General features: G+C 39.4%; 2 protein-coding genes across 2 annotated transcripts in view; both read left to right on the forward strand.

Moving 5' to 3' along the window:
• Nucleotides 1–18164, forward strand: part of ttn.2 (titin, tandem duplicate 2) — a 218530-nt gene that overhangs the window by 88747 nt on the left and 111619 nt on the right. The window contains exons 90-106 of the mRNA XM_044131634.1: nt 92–145; nt 231–323; nt 479–547; nt 754–1269; nt 1726–1878; nt 2072–2176; nt 2351–2449; nt 5736–5804; nt 12240–12305; nt 12496–12579; nt 12662–12733; nt 13027–13071; nt 14239–15882; nt 16346–16396; nt 16479–16877; nt 17169–17447; nt 17889–18158. Coding sequence (XP_043987569.1) covers nt 92–145; nt 231–323; nt 479–547; nt 754–1269; nt 1726–1878; nt 2072–2176; nt 2351–2449; nt 5736–5804; nt 12240–12305; nt 12496–12579; nt 12662–12733; nt 13027–13071; nt 14239–15882; nt 16346–16396; nt 16479–16877; nt 17169–17447; nt 17889–18158 — 4068 coding nt within the window. The remainder of the gene's footprint in view (nt 1–91; nt 146–230; nt 324–478; nt 548–753; nt 1270–1725; nt 1879–2071; nt 2177–2350; nt 2450–5735; nt 5805–12239; nt 12306–12495; nt 12580–12661; nt 12734–13026; nt 13072–14238; nt 15883–16345; nt 16397–16478; nt 16878–17168; nt 17448–17888; nt 18159–18164) is intronic.
• LOC122839733 (A-kinase anchor protein 12-like) lies at nt 5080–11518 on the forward strand. Its single transcript, XM_044131645.1, has one exon. The coding sequence runs from the start codon at nt 6307–6309 to the stop codon at nt 11086–11088; it is 4782 nt and encodes a 1593-aa protein (XP_043987580.1). The 5' UTR covers nt 5080–6306; the 3' UTR covers nt 11089–11518.

An 18164-nucleotide genomic window follows, 5' to 3' on the forward strand; every position in this document is an offset into this window, starting at 1 on the left:
GTGTTATTTCTGACCTATTTTAAAGTAACTTAACCTGTGATTACTCCTCATCTATTCCTAACATGGTTTGTGTTTTATTTTTCTTCAAAAGTTGAGAAGAAGCCCAAAGAGAAGCCAACTGCAGCTGTGGAGGAACCCAAGAAAAGTATGAATGTGTTCATGGATGGATTTATGTGTGGGCTGTTAAGTATTCTTGAAAATGCTCAGACTATTTAACTGAAACTTTGCAGAACCAGAGGCCAGAAAGCCAGTAGAGGAAAAGGTTCCTGCAGTTTCAGTCCCAGAGAAACTTCCAGAGAAGAAGGAAGTTTCTGCTCCCAGAGGTATTCTACTACTGCCTGAATATTTTCAATGTTTTTCTTTAATGTTGTTTATCTTTACATTAACTTTCCTTGCAATGTGGGTTAAAGCTCTTATGTTTTAATTCTGCTCCTTTAGTTGTTGTTTTTGAGCTTATTGTGTGTTTAAATGTGTCTAGCAGAACCAGAGGAGGTGAAGAAGCCAGTCCAGCCTGCTCCAAAAGAGAAGCCTGGACTTCCAACCAAAGGTCTGTATTTCTTCTCTGTGGCTCCCATCTGGAGTTTCAACCTCTTGACTTCTTCATGATGTTTGGTCCGGGTTTGTTCTGTTCTGTTTGGACTGTGCTGGTGTCTGCTTTTCTGTTAATCTTCCTCTTTCTTCTTAGTCTTCAACCTCTTTAAAACTCTTCTTCAGACTCTAACATCAGTTAATTTTTATGTTGCATAAATGAAGATGAAGCCAAGCCTCAGGTTCCAGCTGAGCCCAAGAAACTGGTTCCTGAAGCAAAGCTCAAAGCTGAACCAGAAGCCAAACCCGCCCCAACTCCAAAGGCAGAGCCAGAACCAAAGGCTAAACCTGCTCCAGCTCCTAAAGAAGAACCAGAACCAAAGGCTAAACCTGCTCCAGCTCCAAAAGTAGAACCTGAACCAAAGGCTAAACCTGCTCCAGCTCCAAAAGTAGAACCTGAACCAAAGGCTAAACCTGCTCCAGCTCCAAAAGTAGAACCAGAACCAAAGGCTAAACCTGCTCCAGCTCCAAAAGTAGAACCTGAACCAAAGGCTAAACCTGCTCCAGCTCCAAAAGTAGAACCTGAACCAAAGGCTAAACCTGCTCCAGCTCCAAAAGTAGAACCAGAACCAAAGGCTAAACCTGCTCCAGCTCCAAAAGTAGAACCAGAACCAAAGACTAAACCTGCTCCAGCTTCTGAAGCGGAACCAGAAGTGAAGCCAGTGATTCCTCCATCCAAAGGTATGCTCTAGGGCTGCAAATAACAATTATTTGTTTTTTAGTTATTCTGACGATTAATCGATTAATCAATTAATCAATTAATCCGATAAAAAAATTGATACATTCTGCAGATTTTTCATTTACATTTTTATTTAAAACTGTCAATTGAGAAGGTGGGATAGAAGATATTTACAGACAAAAGTCTTTTTATCTGAAATACAAGATGTATATTTATTTTTTGTACAGTTTTTAAGAGTCTGTGTACTCACGTTAACGATTAATCGATTACTAAAGTAGTTGACGATTATTTCAATAATTGATTAATCCAGTTAATTGTTTCAGCTCTTGTCTGTCCTGCTTTGTTTGTGTCTGTGTGTTGAGTTCTCACGGTTGTATGAAAACCAACTGTTTAGCTTCGAATGTGGAAGCGATTCTTTCACTGTCTTTGGTCTGAAACCGTCTGAATGTCACTTTAAGGCCCTGAAGAGGCTGCAAAGATCAAACCTGAACCAGAAGCTCCAAAACCAAAGCCTGAACTGAAGAAAACAAAACCAGAAGTCCTTAAACCTGAACCTCCTAAACCAGAACCTGCAAAACCAACACCAGAACCGAAGGAACCTCAGAAGAAAGGTACACAACACCTGCTAACAAAACCCCTCCTTCGTTTGCTCAAACTTCTGGATTATTTAAACCAGAAAATAATCTTCGTCTGAGTCCGATTGTGTCTTATTTACCTTTTTACCTCCTTCTTTGAGAGAACTGACTTTAATTGAACTGAGGTTCAATTACTATAATGACAGAGGGTAATTTGTTCTTTTTAAAGTGCCAGAAGAACCAGTAAAGAAGGAGGTGGCTGCTCCTCCACCTCCTTCAGTCCCACAGAAAGTACAGAAAGAGGCAGAAGAACCTCAGAAGAAGCCAATTAAAGGTATCCGAAGCTCATTCTGCAGCTCCTGACATTTAAACCTGAAGTTCTTTTTGTGGTGATGCGGATGCATGTTTGTCTCAGTTGTGTCTTTCTGTTTGTGACGCTCAGTGGAGTGTTTTTACATTCCCTTAGCTTTAAAAGTCTTGTAATGTTTGCGAACGGTACTCTTTAAAGTTTCCGTGGAAGAAAAAGTTCCTGATCTCCCGAAAGCAGCGAAGAAACCAGAACCAAAAGCGGCTCCTCCCAAAGAAGAGCCAGCTCAGAAGGACAAAGGTACTCTTAAGCTGGTCTTAAAATTTGTTACATTTTAGGAAATTAACCTCTCTTTTTTGTTTTGCTTAACAAAAAAGACCATATGAGTGAGCTAAAATCTTTTATTGTGCGTTAGCACATTCTCTTCTTCTTTATGGTCATGTCTTCTGCATGTTTTTTTTGTCAAACCCTCTTAAAGCTCTCAAGCCCCAACAGAAATCTGACAAAGTTCCCCAGAAAGTGCCTGATGAGGAGGCTGTGTTGGGCAAAAAACCTGAAAAAATATCTGAAACGGCAATGAGGAAAGCTGAGGTGAAGGAAAAACCTCCGGAGAAAATGCCAGAAAGTAAACAGGAAGTTGTACAGAAGGTGGTGGCTGAAAGAATCCCAGAGAAAATACAGGAAAAAGTTCCAGAAAAAGTTCCAGAGAAACTACCAGAAAAAATCTCTGAGAAACTTTCAGAGAAAATCTCTGAGAAACTTTCAGAAAAACTTCTAGAAAAAATCTCTGAGAAACTTCCAGAAAAAATATCTGAGAAAGTTTCCGAGAAAATCTCTGAGAAACTTCCAGAAAAACTTCCAGAAAAAATATCTGAGAAAGTTCCAGAAAAAATCTCTGAGAAACTTCCAGAAAAAATCTCTGAGAAACTTCCAGAAAAAATATCTGAGAAAGTTTCCGAGAAAATCTCTGAGAAACTTCCAGAAAAACTTCCAGAAAAAATATCTGAGAAAGTTCCAGAAAAAATCTCTGAGAAAGTTCCAGAGAAAATCTCTGAGAAACTTCCAGAAAAAATCTCTGAGAAACTTCCAGAAAAAATCTCTGAGAAACTTCCAGAAAAAATATCTGAGAAAGTTCCAGAGAAAATCTCTGAGAAACTTCCAGAAAAAATCTCTGAGAAACTTCCAGAAAAAATCTCTGAGAAACTTCCAGAAAAAATATCTGAGAAAGTTCCAGAGAAAATCTCTGAGAAACGTCAAGAAAAAATCTCAGAGAAGTGTCCTGAAACAATCTCAGAGAAACTGCCAGAAAAAATCCCAGAAAAAATTCAAGAAAAAATCTCAGAGAAACGTCCAGAGAAAGTATCTGAGAAATATTCTGAGAAACCTCCAGAGAAAATTCCTGACACAAAGCCTGAAGTTAAACCTCCTCAGAAAAAGGCAGAAGAGGTGACCAGTCAGAAAAAACCTCCTGAGAAAGTTGACAAAGTGAAACCACTGAAACAAGCAGAGAAAACTTTTGAAGGTGAAACCGTTTCTGTTAAAACACCTGAGAAGGTCGGACCAAAACGAGAAGCACAAGAATCTCTTCAGAAAGGTACAGATGACAAAAACATCGACTCTTTTTCTTCCTTTGTCTTCATGAAACGTCTCTTTGAGTTCATCATTCATCAGATCCAACACAGAGCGGGTTAAATATTACAGAACATCTCCACAGAACAAAAACTGAAATTTTTAAATTTCCAGAAAAATTCAGGCATAAGTTTTTTCTGAGTTCAGTTTTGCCTTAAATAATTAAAAATCAATAATGTTTTGCACATTTTTACATTTCTTAAGACATCAACTCGTTTTGTGTAAAATGGACATAAAACAAATTGGTGTCGTCTACAGAGTATAAGTCCCACGCTAAGAAAACAAAAAACCAATACAATTACAAGAGTAACTTACAAAAGTAAGTTAGTAAGTTGTGAAGAATTGATATAATCTTGGGATTCAATAAAAAGTTGAACCAAAGAACTATAAAATATAATACTGTCCTAAATATTTAAAACAGAGAACCTTGAAATGTGTTCATTTTTAAACTTGACAGCAAAACTGACTTCAGAAGATCAAATATAGCTGAATTTCTTTTAACTTTTTATCCACATTTAGGCATCATTTGACATCTTTTTGTCAAATGATGTCACTTTTAAACCTGAGTATTTACACCGTATAGTCAGAATTGTTGTCTCCTCTACATCTTTACCAAAGAAATAACCTACATTTCGTATAATAATCAGAAAAATTCAGATTAAAAGATATTCTGGTTTCACAACATCTTCCACGTCTCTTTAAACTCTCATATCTTTGTGTTTTCTGGATCTTTCTGTGCGTTTGCTTCTAACTGTCTTAACTTTATTTCTTTATAACAATCTTCTTCGAACTCACCATCTTGGGCTAAAAAACAAAACTTGAACAAAAGAACCTGTAGTTGAGAAGACGGAGAAGATTCGTCAGGAGAAGAAAGTCTTTGTTCCTGTTGAAAAAGGTACCGACCGTCTGAAAATAAGATGGATTACTGTAACCGCATCCTCGTTTTTAATTCCTGATGATAAGATCCAGCAGGTTGGATTGTCATCAGTCTTTCTATTAATCCCTCTAACGTAGATGTTTGTTTCTGTGTTTTATTCTCACCTCTTGGCGTCGCTGCATGACGCCTCTTCTTCTACAAAACCAGTTCTAACTGAGAAATCAGAAGAAACTCAGAGGAAACAGGAAGAGGAGAGAAAATCTGTGAAAATTGCTGAGATAAAACAGAAAGTTAAAGTTAAAGTGACGGAAGATGAGTCTGAAGAGATTGAATCACCTGCAGACGAAACGAGGAGCAAAGGCAAAACTGAAGTAAAACGTTCAGTTAAAGAGGAGTTGGCAAGAAAAACAAGGGAAAAATTAGAAGTTATCAGTGTGAAATCTGAGAAAATCTCAGAAAAACTCAGCAGTGCAGGAGAAAAAACTCACAGAGAAGCGAAAAAGATCGAAAGTAAATCAGAGTTAACTGAATCAGTTGCATCTTTTGAGCTAACCGAAGAGAAAAAGGTGAGATCTGAACCGGTGTTTGATGTAAAACCGGACTACCGCTCTGTAAAAGCAGAACTAGAGACCTCAGAGTCTGTCACAGAGCTGGACTTTATTACAAAGTTTGCACCAGAAGCAAAGCAGCTGAAGTCTGAAGACGTCCCTCCTCAGAAACAGGAACTCTTAATCCACGACCAGATGAAACCTTCAGTCTCTTTAAAACCAGAAGAGAAGATAAAGATTCCCTCAGAAACAGCTGCTGGAGGTACCATCATTATGTCATATTTAACCGTTTCATCAGACTCTGGTTGGTTGCAGGTTATTTATTCTCTGTGCAATATCCGCAGCAACCACCAGGGGTCACCATTTCACATCCATTCTTCTTTTCAACATCATTTTCCATCTTTTTATTCCATTTCTGAGTTTGTTTCGTCAACTTCGATCCGCCGCCTGTTAATGTTTTTGTTGTCTTTTGTTTCTCTTTTGTTTTTCTTAAATGTCCAATCCTAAAACTTAATTTGATTATTCTTTAAAGAAACTGAAGACAAACTCAAGAAGCTTCCTTCCAAACCTGCTGAGACAAAAGGAAAGAAAGTGGAGAAAGGTAGAAAACCACAACCATCGTCTTTTATTTAACCTCTTTATTATTGATCATTTAACCCCAACTGTTTGTGTTTGTTTGTTTCTAATCTCTTGGCACCGCCTCATGGTGCTTTCTCTTCACAACTGTTCAATTTTTCCAACCTTCAGCATCTTTCACAGCTGTTGTAGCGGACGAGAAAAGAGCGTCATGTGCAGAACATGAAGGTCCAATTAAAGAACGCAAGAATATTAAATCTGGGACACAAGAAACCAACAAAAAAACTGACAAAATATCTGTTACTGAGGGTTCAAAGGAAATTGGCTTTTTTCCTTCAACTGATGAAAAGATTAATGTGACGGTTCAGGATAAACCTAATGAACATAGAAGACAGAGATCGGTCCCCAAAGATATAGAACAGCCGAAAGAAGCTGCTGAAACTGGAAAACATGAAATTCTTAATGTTTCTGCAGCAAACGGATTAATTACAAACGAGAAATTTAAAGACAAACCAAAAATATCTGTCATGACAGAACAGTATGCATCAGAACAAGCTCCTCAGAAAGATCTAGGCTCAAAAATTCATGAAACTGATTCACATGAGGTCATTGAAACAAACGTCTCATCAAAACTCGCTGACATTAGTACCAGGAGTTTCAAAAAAGAAGCTGCAGAGAAACCAAAACTGCAGACATTAGGTGACGATGACACTTCAGTTCAAGACAAAGAAACTTTTAGTGAAGTCAAAGTTTCTGAAAAGCAGCACATAATACCAGACAGGGAGTTCCCAGTTCCTGAGGAAGTCCCTCAGAAAACATTATCCACCAAGATGAGAAGACAGAGATTTGCTAAAACTAAAGAAGCTTCAGACAAAAAGACACCATCAGAAAGCATCGCAGTGGAGGATGAAACTGAAGCAGAGACACTTAGAAAAGGTAGCAAACCTAAAACAGTTCAGAGGTTTATCGACCAGAAATCACCACATCCAGCTGAGGAATGTACAAAAACTCAAACTGTTACTGAACTACATCAGGTGACAATTAGTACAGTTAAAGATAAAACTCCTGAAGTTTCTTCTCTTAAAGAGTCTAAATGTGTGCAGGAAGAAGAAAAAGTAAAAGAGGAAAGTTTAGAAGAAGTTGAATTGCTAGCAGTTGATGAGCAAACTAGTCAAGTAGACGGTGATCTGAAGGATTCAAGATCATCTAAAGAGAAAAGACAAAAACTAATGAAAACTAAAGATGCTGTGGATAATCAACTACCAAGAAAAACTGTTTCAACAAAGGAAGGGCTGCCAATCAAAGACAAAATGCCTGACATAGGTGAACAAAATAAAGTGGCCTCAAAACAACCTACAGAGTTAACTGGTGATCAAGAAATCAATGAAGGGGATTTTCCTCCAAAGGAAGAAAATTTAATAAAGTTTGCGAAAGCTACAGATGTTTTACAGAAAGAAGTTCCATCAAAACCAGTTAAAAATAAGAAAACAGCTAAATGTAATGAGCAAAAAGAACAACCAGCATCTGGGTCGATCATTGTACTAGACCAGATAAACATCAGTAAAGTTACTGATAAAATGTTGAAAGTTTCTCCCCTTAAAGAGAAAATAGCAACACAGGAACAAGCAGAAATAAAAGTTTCACAAATAAACACAGAAGAAACCATTGAAAAAACAGAAAAAATGCAAGAAGGGAGAAAATCTGAGTTTTTACTCATTGAAGAAGTGAAAGATTTCTCTGGCGTTTCTCCAGAAAAATCAGTTTTCTCAAACCTTGAGAGCTCTGCGGATAATTTACAGAAAGAAATCCCATCAGAACCAGTTAAAACTAAGAAAACGAGAAAAGGTGATGAACAACAGACAGCTGAAGAAATGTTAACTACAGAGACAATGAGCAAACCTCAAGGGTTAATAGTTGAACAAGAACAGATAAACATCAGCACAGTTACTGATAAAATGTTGAAAGTTTCTCTCCTTAAAGAGAAACAAGCAACACAGGAATTAATGGAAAGAAAAGTTTCACAAATAAACACAGAAGAAAAAGAAACAGAGAAACTGCCAGAAATGAGACTATCTGAGTTTTCAGTCATTGAGGAAGTGAAAGAGGCAGATGTTTCTCCAGAGGAATCAGTTTTATCCAAGTTTGCAAAATCAACAGATGCTTTGGACCGATATATTCCTTTAAAACCAGCAGTAGCTGTGGATAAAACCATAAAACTAACAGTCAGTGAAGACAAAACGACGGTTGGTGATGAAGAAACGCCTAAACCACCAAACATCAAAGAAACTGAATCAGCATCTGGTGAAACCAAAGATTTAGGTGCTCCAAAGATTTTTATTTCCTCAGACAATAAAACACAAAAGTTTCCCCAAACAATTGATATTTCAGATGAAGACTTTTCACTTGTAATGGATAAAAGCAGAAAAAATATTAAAGATGATTTACTTGACAAAGATAAAGAACAAGTACATCAACCAACAGATGATGATATGTTACCCAAAATGAGAATTGACAAGTTTCAGGGTTCGACCATTGAACAAGACCAGATAACAACCAGTGTAGTTAAAGACAGAACTTTGAAAGTTTCTCCAGAACAATCGACATCTGAGATCATGACTGAAGACAAGCAAATCCTGTCAAAAACCATCTGCTGTTTGGATAAAGCCAACCTTACCTCTGTCAATGACAGAACTGACAAACCATTACCTAGAGCCACGAAGCAAGAAAGACCTGCAGAAAATCTGTCAGAAATCCAAGAAGGTGGGTTTGCAACAGGTGAAGCTGAGGGTTTTCCAAAGGAAATAAAGGAAATGGACCCAGCTGTAGAGGCAACAGACCAAAACATTCAACCAAAATTAGTCAGAGATAAACACAAAACTAAAACTGACAGAAGAGGAAAATCTAGAAAACAACAATTTAAAGTAAAAGTCTTAGATGAGGCTGATGTTCCAGCTAATATAGAAGAAACTTCAGTTAGGAAAGAGGTTCAGGTAGACCTAAAAGTAGCTGAAGGGAGCACATTAACAGAAGAAGCCCTGAAGACCAAGAAGTTACGAAATGCGGATGAGTTTCAATCATCTCTTAAGGCTCAAGACACAGAAGATCAGGCATCTCGGATTGAAGAGAATGTATCCAAACAGGAACCTTCAAAGAAACCTAAACCAGTTTCATCTCAGTTAGAAAAGCACAAAACATTCGCAGTTAAAGGCGTTCACGCCACAGAGGAGATAGCTGATGAGTCGGAGGGCTTTCAATCGACACGAGAAGAACTGGAAAAAGTGCAGAGAAAGATAACGGAGGTGCCTGTTGGACAGGAAGATGCTGAAATACAACAGAGACCAGAAGATAAAATCAGAGACTTAAAGATCTTTAATAAACCAGAGAAAACTGAAGTTCTGGGAAATATTTCAATAGAGAAACAGCTAAGAGATGCAGAAAATGCAGAAGACGTTACTGAAATGGACAAAACCACCACAATTCATCCAGCTGAGGAGATGAAAAACTCAAACACAGAAACTGAAGCTGCAAGAAAAGGACAGAAAACAGAAAAATCCTGCCAGATTTCACAAGAAGCAACTGAAGAAGAGAAGTTGGACCAGACAGAAATTACACAAGATGTTACAAGAAAGAAATCCAAATCTCTCAAAGAAAAAGATACAAAATTTCAAGACAAAGAGTGGAAGGCAACTGTTTTCAAACAGGAATATGGACGGTTTACTCCAGCTGAAGAAGCTGAAACACCAAAACCTTTAATGAAAGTTTCTGTGGCTCCTGTGATGGAGGTTGCCTTCGAAACATCTGGTATAGCCATAGATGACAATGAACCCTTGTCTCTGAAGAAGTCTAAACAAATAAAGGTAGAAGATGCAGCAGACAAGCTGCCTACAAGAGTAGAGGAAGACAAATTAAAGTCTCAAGTTAGATCAGAACCAGAAGCCAAGGAGGTTCCTCTTGAAAAAGTTAACGTTCTTGACAAACCAGCTTCATTTCTTCCCAAACGCGTGAACCAAACCGAAACAAAAGATGGAGAACTTTCCGGGATGGTAAGAGTAAAACAAGAATATGGAGAAATTAGCCAGCTTTTTCCAGAAACAAAACAACAGCAGAAAGCAGTCGCAGCTGCAACTTTGATGGAGATACCATCTGAAAAACATCTCATCACTGATGTTGGTGACTTTAAATCAGACCATTTACACAGATCTACAGCTCCTGATAACTTGGAGACAAGTGTTGAAACAGTAACAGAGAAAATGTTTGACTTAGTCAGTCCAGAGGTTATAGAGAAGAAGGTGAAAAACCTCACAACAGACAAAGCTAGTGAAGATAAAACACAACAGAGGGTGAAGCGTAGAGAAAAGTCACCAATCGAAAGCTTTACATCTAAAACAGAAACAGTTAGAGATTATTTTCATGACATTTCCCAGACTGCAGTGATGGAGCAGCAGGAAGCAGAGCAAAAAGTTTCAAAGACGCCGGTTATGGATGTGGCGTATGAAAAATCAATGCATGCACGCGCACAGGATATGCTAGACATACAGACATATATATCCCCTGATTCTCAAGTAAAGGATGTTAGACCAGGAGAAATTGTTTACACATCGGGTGATGTTTCTGTTCTGATAGAAAGAACCACAAAAGATCGAATACATGCATTAGATCAGCCTGAAGAGATTGAAGTGAATATTAGGAAAACAGGAAAGCTTGAAACAGGAAGAAAATCATTTATTGAAACAGAAACTTTGCAAAGTCAAGATGAATCAGACAAACCAATCAGTCCTGAAGACCTTTCTTCACAAATTACTGCATATAGAGGAGATAAATCTGAAACTACAATTCAGGCAAAGACGGTTCCAGCGAAAGAAAAGTTGGCAACTATTAGTGGAGGAAAAAAAGTCTCTCTGACGTCAACACCCGAAGTGATGTTTAAAGAATCGGACACAACTGAAGGAAGAAGAAAATATCTTAAAGATTCAAAGACGTCAGAGCAACCAATTGAACCCAACATGTCTGCTGGTGTTCGTAAAGACAAACAGGCAGAGAGAGAACTAACCCAAGGTCGGCCTATCTTTGAGCCCTCAGTAACAGATAAACCCAAAGTTAGCACCACTGGTCACCCATCTGAACACACCAGAACCACAACACATATCCACTCAGTGCTTCCAAAAACACATGAAACGAGAACCGAGACAGAACGCCAAGGAATGCAGTCCGTCACAGAAACGAAGGGTCTGACTGCGGAACCAGAAGAGAAAGAAAATCTCTTTCTTCAAGAAACGTCCAGAGGTACAGAGGAGGGAAACTATCACTGAGCACAAGTTTCTGATCTGAGCACCTGACATCACTTCCTGTGGGGATTCTCCACATCCATATCATCATCCAGCAGGACCTCCATGTCATGTCACCCATTCTGTTCAAGCACAATCTGTCTTTACTTGTCTGCTGCGTTTCCATTATAAATGTGTCCAAAACTTTCCTGATATTCTGCTAATGTTGGAAAAAATGCAGTTTCTCAATTGTGGTAATTCAATTTTAATGAGGAGCACAGTTAAAATCACATAAATAAGTTTGTTCACATAAATCTTAAAAAAAAAATAACAGTGATATGTTCATTATGTCGTCTTTTCCTCCAGTATTATCATCCATTCGGTAATCACATGACTTGTGTGATGCAAAACAAAATGTTTCCATTGCAGTTTTGTGAAATACACTAATTTCAATAGAGCCAAAAAACCAACTCATTCTAGCACAGAAACTTTTGATTAAAAAAACTTTTTTTTTTTTTTTTGTAAATTGTGTGTTTCTGTTATGAACATTTATTATTGTATTTCCACTTTGCATAATTATAAAATCAATGGACATTTGCTGCTTACCATATAATTGTGCAAATTGGAATTACAAAAATAAATTTGCTTAATGCCACTTTTGAAAAAACTTATATATTTTGATAAATCTTTTGTGCTAAGATGAGGTGGTTTTTAGCCTTTAAAGAGATTAGTGTATTTTGCAAAACTGCAATGGAAACATTTTTTTCATGTCTTACCGGGTCATGTGATGAACAACTGGATGTTACTACTTAGTGAAAAGACAAAGAAAATGACAGGTAGGAGGATGATGGCACTGTAAGTTTGTTAATGAAATATTGTGTGGGCAAACTTATTCATGTGTGATTTTAATTGTATCTTATTTAATGGAAGCACCACAATTGCAAAATTGTGTTTTGTTTCCCCATCAGCAGAATATCGACAAAGTTTTACACACATTTGTAATGGAAACGCAGTTAGATTGCGTTGGATTTTCCCCCTGGCCGTTTCTCTAACTCTTCTATACAACGTGTGTCTGAACCAGTGCGGTGAAGTTGTTTGGTCTTCCAGCTGCCTAAAGGCTGTTTTTTCTTTGCCATGCTTCAGTTCTTACCTCAGTCTGAATGTTTGTCTGATTGTTGTCTTATTTATCTTTAAAGTTGTTGTGAAGGAGAAGGAGTTGCCTCCAGAACCCAAAGAAGTGAAGCCAGCTCCTCCTCCAGAAGGTACTCAACATTGTTTGGTTTTAAAGGCATTCGTGACAGAATGCGCTCTTGGAAAAAAAGCAAATCTTTGAAACTTTATCCTGAACACAGAGGTCAGAAAATGATCTCTTGGGTTTAAACTTCTCTGAGTTCAGATAAGCATGTTCTTAAGACGTTTGTGTAAATTTTCATCTTTTCTTTGTACCTGAAGAAATCAAACCAAAAGTTGGAGAAGTCCCCAAAAGACCTGAAGTTACTCAAAAGAAAATTCCTCCACCACAGGAAACAAAACCAGGTATTCAGACAGAAAACAGTTGAAGAAATGTTTTGGTGCTAGTTTGCCAACCATCTGATTAATCTAATGTTGCTCTTGAAAGTGGTCAAGCCTGTTGTGAAGGCTGAAGAACCGACTAAGGTGGCTCCAGAAGAAGAAAAGCCAGCTCTGAAAGGTAGAGGACCTTCAGAGAACCGTCCTCTTTATCTTTTCAGTTAAATCCATCTGTTAAAACCTCTTATTTCATCACCAGATGTTCATGTCTTTACTAATATGGGTCATGTTGACCTTTTGTTCTTCCGTGCAACAAAAGCATGCATTTTTTTTAACATCTTCTTATACCTCACTTTATTTCTTCACCTGTACTGTACAATAATTAAATGTTTCTTACAGTCTTCAAGGAAAACGAGTCACATTGTTATTAATAACCAAAAACTAATGAGTTTCTTCACTATCCTTTTGTATTAGATGAAACCAAAGGACCGGTCCAGACACCGGGAGGAGTCCAGAAAGGTAAGACCACTTCTCACTTTACCTCTTAACAACCAGCAGATGGCAGCAAATCTACACCTGAACACAATGTTGGGCGCCAAAGCAAACCATCACTAATTACTGCTTTGTTATGCTCAGTACAGAAATTACTTGGTATTAACTTGAGAAATAAGCATCTCAACTAATCAGATATTTGACCTTTAAGAAGAAGAACCCTGGTTCTTTGCACTATCAGCTCCATTTTCTGGTATGTTACAGCTTATTACTTACAAGGCAAATAGCACGCGTGACATGCTAGCACACTCAGGCCCTTCAGTACAGTACAAATGAGTAATTTGCTCTCTTTTTGCATCAGATTGCACTTTTTGTGCTTCTCAATCAGGGAGAAAACAAGTCCAAATTCAGGTCTAGATCAGAGCGTGATAGTTTTAATGTAAAGCTACCTTACAGCTTTCTTTTGCACTATAATCATTTTGAGCTAACAGGAGAATGTAAAAGTTAAATTATGGTTTATGTAAGTAAAATTTAGAGACGTTTCTTCTCTAAATCTATAATATGAAGTTTAAATATGGGAGACATTATTAGCTGGCCAGTCCAATTTGAAGTGAAAATCTGTTTTGATGAGGGCGTTGTGAGTTAGACGGATGTGCAAACTTTGGTTTACGAGTGTCAGCAAACACTAAATATGCACTGTAATGAATACAGCCAAGAATGTTTTCACAAATATATAACAAAGTGAGATTTGTGCAGTTTTACTTTAAATTTTCTCATTGTCTTACTTAGTTTAAATTACCCTGCAGTGTCTTGCAAAAATTATTGATACTACCTGATTTTTTTCACAATTTATCACTTCGCAACCACCAACTTTAGTGTATTCATTGACTTTTTAAGGTTTTTCCAAAAACGAATAGTGTGCGGTTGTTTTCAGTCCCCTTCACTCTAATACTCTAAAATAACATCATGAACATGGCCAATGAATCCATCGGTGTTTAATATGATATTGGATCTTTGTTAAAATACTTTGGGATTTGTGGTTGTAACGTGACAAAATGTGAAATATAATTTCTCTTTACAAATCTCCGTGTCTAGTATATTTGTTTTCTATAACGTTATATGTGTGTTTTGTGTTGCAAGAACTGTGATGTCAGTCCTGTGTCATTCAGTAATGTCAGACCTTTACTGCCTCAGAAACTGTTCAGCAAAAAAGGGGTAAAATTCAAGTCACTGAGGATGGGACGTTTGAGCTTCCCACCTTGAAGAAAGCAACCAGAGTCATGAGGGAAGTGGAAGAGGAGCAAGAGGTTGTCACACTGAAGAAGATCCCATCAGTTCCACTGACAGAATCTGAAGAGGAAGAAAAACCTCAGAAAGTCACCAAGACCACCGTTTTCCAGGCCGAGGAAATGGTGCATGAAGAAGAGTCTTTTGAGATGTCTGTTGTCACCAGACGGACTGTTGAAGAAAGAAAACCCAGAGAGAAACCTGAGGTGGTGAAAAAGCCAGACGTTATCAAGCCTAAAGTGGAGGAAGAAAAAGAAACTCCAAAAGACGCTTGGACCCGCCAGAAGCCCCCCCCTAAAGATGAGAAACCAGAAGACAAGATCTCTCTTAAGAAAACCCCAAAAGTACCAAAAGAAGAGGAACCTGCTCCTCCGAGTACAGCACCAAAAAAAGTGAAAAAGTTGCCCTTGTCTGAAGCTGAACCAGAAGTAGTCAAGCTCAAACCTTTTGAGAAGCCTGATAAACCTTTAGAAGAGCCAGAGAAAGATAAGAAGGAGAGGCCAGATAGAGATAGTGTGCCTTTCCAGAAGGGAGAAAGGATCCCCCGAGAGGTGGAACCCAAAGAACCAGGAAAGAAACCTGCGGAGGCTCTCCTTGAGGTAAAGGAGTCTCCAACTAAGGTACCAAAGCCAGCAGATAAAATGAAAACTCCAGAGAAAGAGCTAGAGGAGGTCAAAGCACCAACTAAAGGGAAGAAAATCCCAACAGCAGAACAGGAAGTAGAAAGCGTCAAACTGAAGCCCTTCTCCAAACCTTCCAAAGAAGCTGAGGAGCCTGAGAAGAAACCATCAGAGGAGAAAGACAGGAAACCATCTGATGACCTGCAGCGCCGTCGCACCAGTCCTGATGAAAAACCAGCGGCAAAAAAGCCAGAGGCTAAGCCCAAGAAACCTGACGTCCCCGAAGCTCCTGAGAAAAAGCCAGAGAAGCCAAAGGAGGTAGACACTGCTCCAACAGAGAAAACACCTGACAAGAAGCCCGATAAGAAGCCTGAGAAGACTCCAAAGGAGGTCAAACCTAGGCCTTTGGAGCCAAAGAAAGGAGTTATACCCAAGGCTAAAGAGGAGAAGGAAGACGTAGCACTGAAGCCAGTAGAGCAGCTCAAAAAGGCAGAGCTGAAAAAGACTCCTTCTCCTAAAGTTGAAAAACTCAAGGAGGCAGAAGCAGCTCCAGCTGAGAGGAGGCCAAGCATTGACAAACTTAAAAAAGAGCCAAAAAGCATTTCACCTAAAGACTCTGTTGAAGCTGCAACTCTTAAAAAGGTTCCAAAGAAACCATCACCAGAAGAGGCAAAGGCTGTCATACCAGCAGAGCCTGGCAAAGAGAAAGTTCCCGCAGCGAAGGAGATCTCTCCTGGGGCTGTGCAAATAAAGAAGGTTGCCACTCAGCCAGAGGAGGAGGTGTTTGAAGAGGAGGCAGAGGAAGAGGCTGAGCTGGAGGAAGAGGAAGCCTGGGGCTGGGAACTGGTTCCACGGGACAGCTATGGCTCAGAGGACTGGGAAGGTGAAGGAGAAGAAGGTGCCTTGGAGGTTCCTGGGGTAACCCAGAGAGGTGAGAAGGTGGCAACCCCAACATGTTGGGTGGCGACCAAGAAAAATCCTCCATTCATGCCATCCATAATCTCCATCCATTCCCACCATGCTTTCCATCTAAATCCTTCCTGCGGATCATTTTGCTGTGTTTTTACATGTTTGTGTCCATCACATCCATCTCTTCCAGACATTCTTGTTAAGTCATCTACGTTTGTCTGCCATTCCATTCTCATTTGCCCAACATGTGTTCATCCCACCATAACGCCATCTTTACGTTCATGTCATCTCCTAATGGAGTGAATATTGTCATTGTGAAAATGTAATACATAATTCATTATTCTGTCTGCCTTCATTTAATTACTTCATGTCTTCAATTCTTGACGAAAACAACATTGCATATGGCCGCCCATTTGCTTGTTCATAAAAAACAATAAACAGTTTCATGGCTTAGCAGCGGATTAATGGTAATTGTTTCTAAACAGAGGGGCAGCCGGCAGAGGAAGCAGGAAGAGGCAGAGGCAGAGGGCTAAAACGTAAGTGTGCTTCACTGTCCATACCAGTACTCAAAAATATCATTGTTTTGACTAATGTGTATATGTTAAAATCCTCTTTCAGCCAGGCAGACGCCATCGCCCGGAGAGGGCAGAGGTCGGGGCATGAAACCTGGTGGCAGAGGCGGCCCCACACCACCAGAGGAACCTTTTGCAGGCTTCAAACTCAAAGCTGTTCCCCTGAAGTTCATCAAGAAGCTTGAAAATATTGTCCTCAAGGAGGCCGAGTCCATTGGCTCATCGGCCGTGTTTGAGTGTGAGGTTTCACCCTCTACAGCCGTCACCTCCTGGATGAAAGATGGCGGCAACCTGCGTGAGAGTCCCAAGCACAAGTTCATCTCTGACGGCAAAGACCGGAAGCTGCACATCATTGATGTCCAGCTGTCCGACACTGGAGAATATACTTGCGTCGCCAAAAATGCTGGAAAGGAGATTTCCTGCACTGCTAAGCTCATAGTTGAAGGTAACCCAGCTGCCTTTGATTAATCATAATCAATTTTATGTGGCCCTATAGACTTCTGAGGGAAACATAATTAGAACCTTTAAGATAAGGCTGGACAATAACTGAAAAACAATCCGTAAAAACAAATCCGTAAGTAGTGATATTGATCAAAATCAAACTCTTATATTGTGATACATTTTTCAGTCATATCTTCCAGCCCTACTTCAGCATAACAGTTGTGCGCTTCATACATTCACTCATAACCAGCCGTCTGAGAACATTTGATATGACCGCATTTCTGTATTCTCGCAGAGCTTCCTGTAAAATGGATCAAGGAATTGGAACCGGAGAACTCGGCCATTCTGGGCCAGCCCCTCTACATATCCTGCGAGCTGAGCAAAGAGAGGGACGTGGTCTGGAAGAAGAATGGTGAAGTCCTCAAGAAAAAGGAGGGCAAAATTCAAATCAACGTCATTGGATTGCAACACGCCGTGACCATCCAAGGCTCCACACTAGAAGACGCCGGTACCTACACTTGTGAAGTGTCAGGGCAGGAGGACGTCGTGACCACCACAAACGTCAAAGTGCTCGGTAAGACGAGGGGAGGTGTCATATACGCGTATATTAAAATAGAACTGGAAATTAGTTGACCATACTAGGACTAATTCCTATTCCTCAGTGGCCCTTACCCTCCATTTTACAAAGGTATGGAGTCCTTTTATAGGGGGAACAAGGAGTAGCCATCGTCTTTCCCTTCAGCTGGGCTCTAAGGTGTCTTTTGGATGGCTACATGACCATTATTCTTTGATCCCCAAAGGAAAAAGGGTGCATGCCTTACTAGCATGAGTGAAAAATGTGAGGGTCGGGCCAGGGCAAGGACAAAGCAGGAGTCAACTAAAATCTAACCTTGAAAGATTTTCTGAATTAACTTCAGACTAGGTTGTTTTTCGGTTTCTCTGCCAACTCTCACCAAATTAATCACATTGTGAATAGTATGCCAATCTCTGACTAAGAGATATTTAACTCCAACAGAGATTATTAAAGACTGGATAATAAAACCACTTAGAGACCAGCATGTGAAACCAAAGGCCAATGCCACATTTAAGTGTGAGCTCTTCAGAGACACTCCCAACTGGAAGTGGGTCAAAGGAGAGAATGAACTCACTCCATCAGACAAGGTTGAGATCACGAAGGACGGAAAGGAGCTGACACTGACCATTAAGAACTGCCAGCCGGACGATGTAGCAGAATATGCCATGGAGGTGGAAGGACGCGTCTATACCGCCAAGCTAACGCTAGGAGGTTGTA

Source organism: Gambusia affinis, linkage group LG11 (genome assembly GCF_019740435.1).
Source record: "Gambusia affinis linkage group LG11, SWU_Gaff_1.0, whole genome shotgun sequence".
NCBI classification, from domain to species: Eukaryota; Metazoa; Chordata; class Actinopteri; order Cyprinodontiformes; family Poeciliidae; genus Gambusia; species Gambusia affinis.

What these genes read in the sequence shown, in the direction of transcription:
- LOC122839733 (XM_044131645.1), top strand. Translation starts at nt 6,307, where the DNA reads ATGACAGAACAGTATGCATCAGAACAAGCTCCTCAGAAAGATCTAGGC.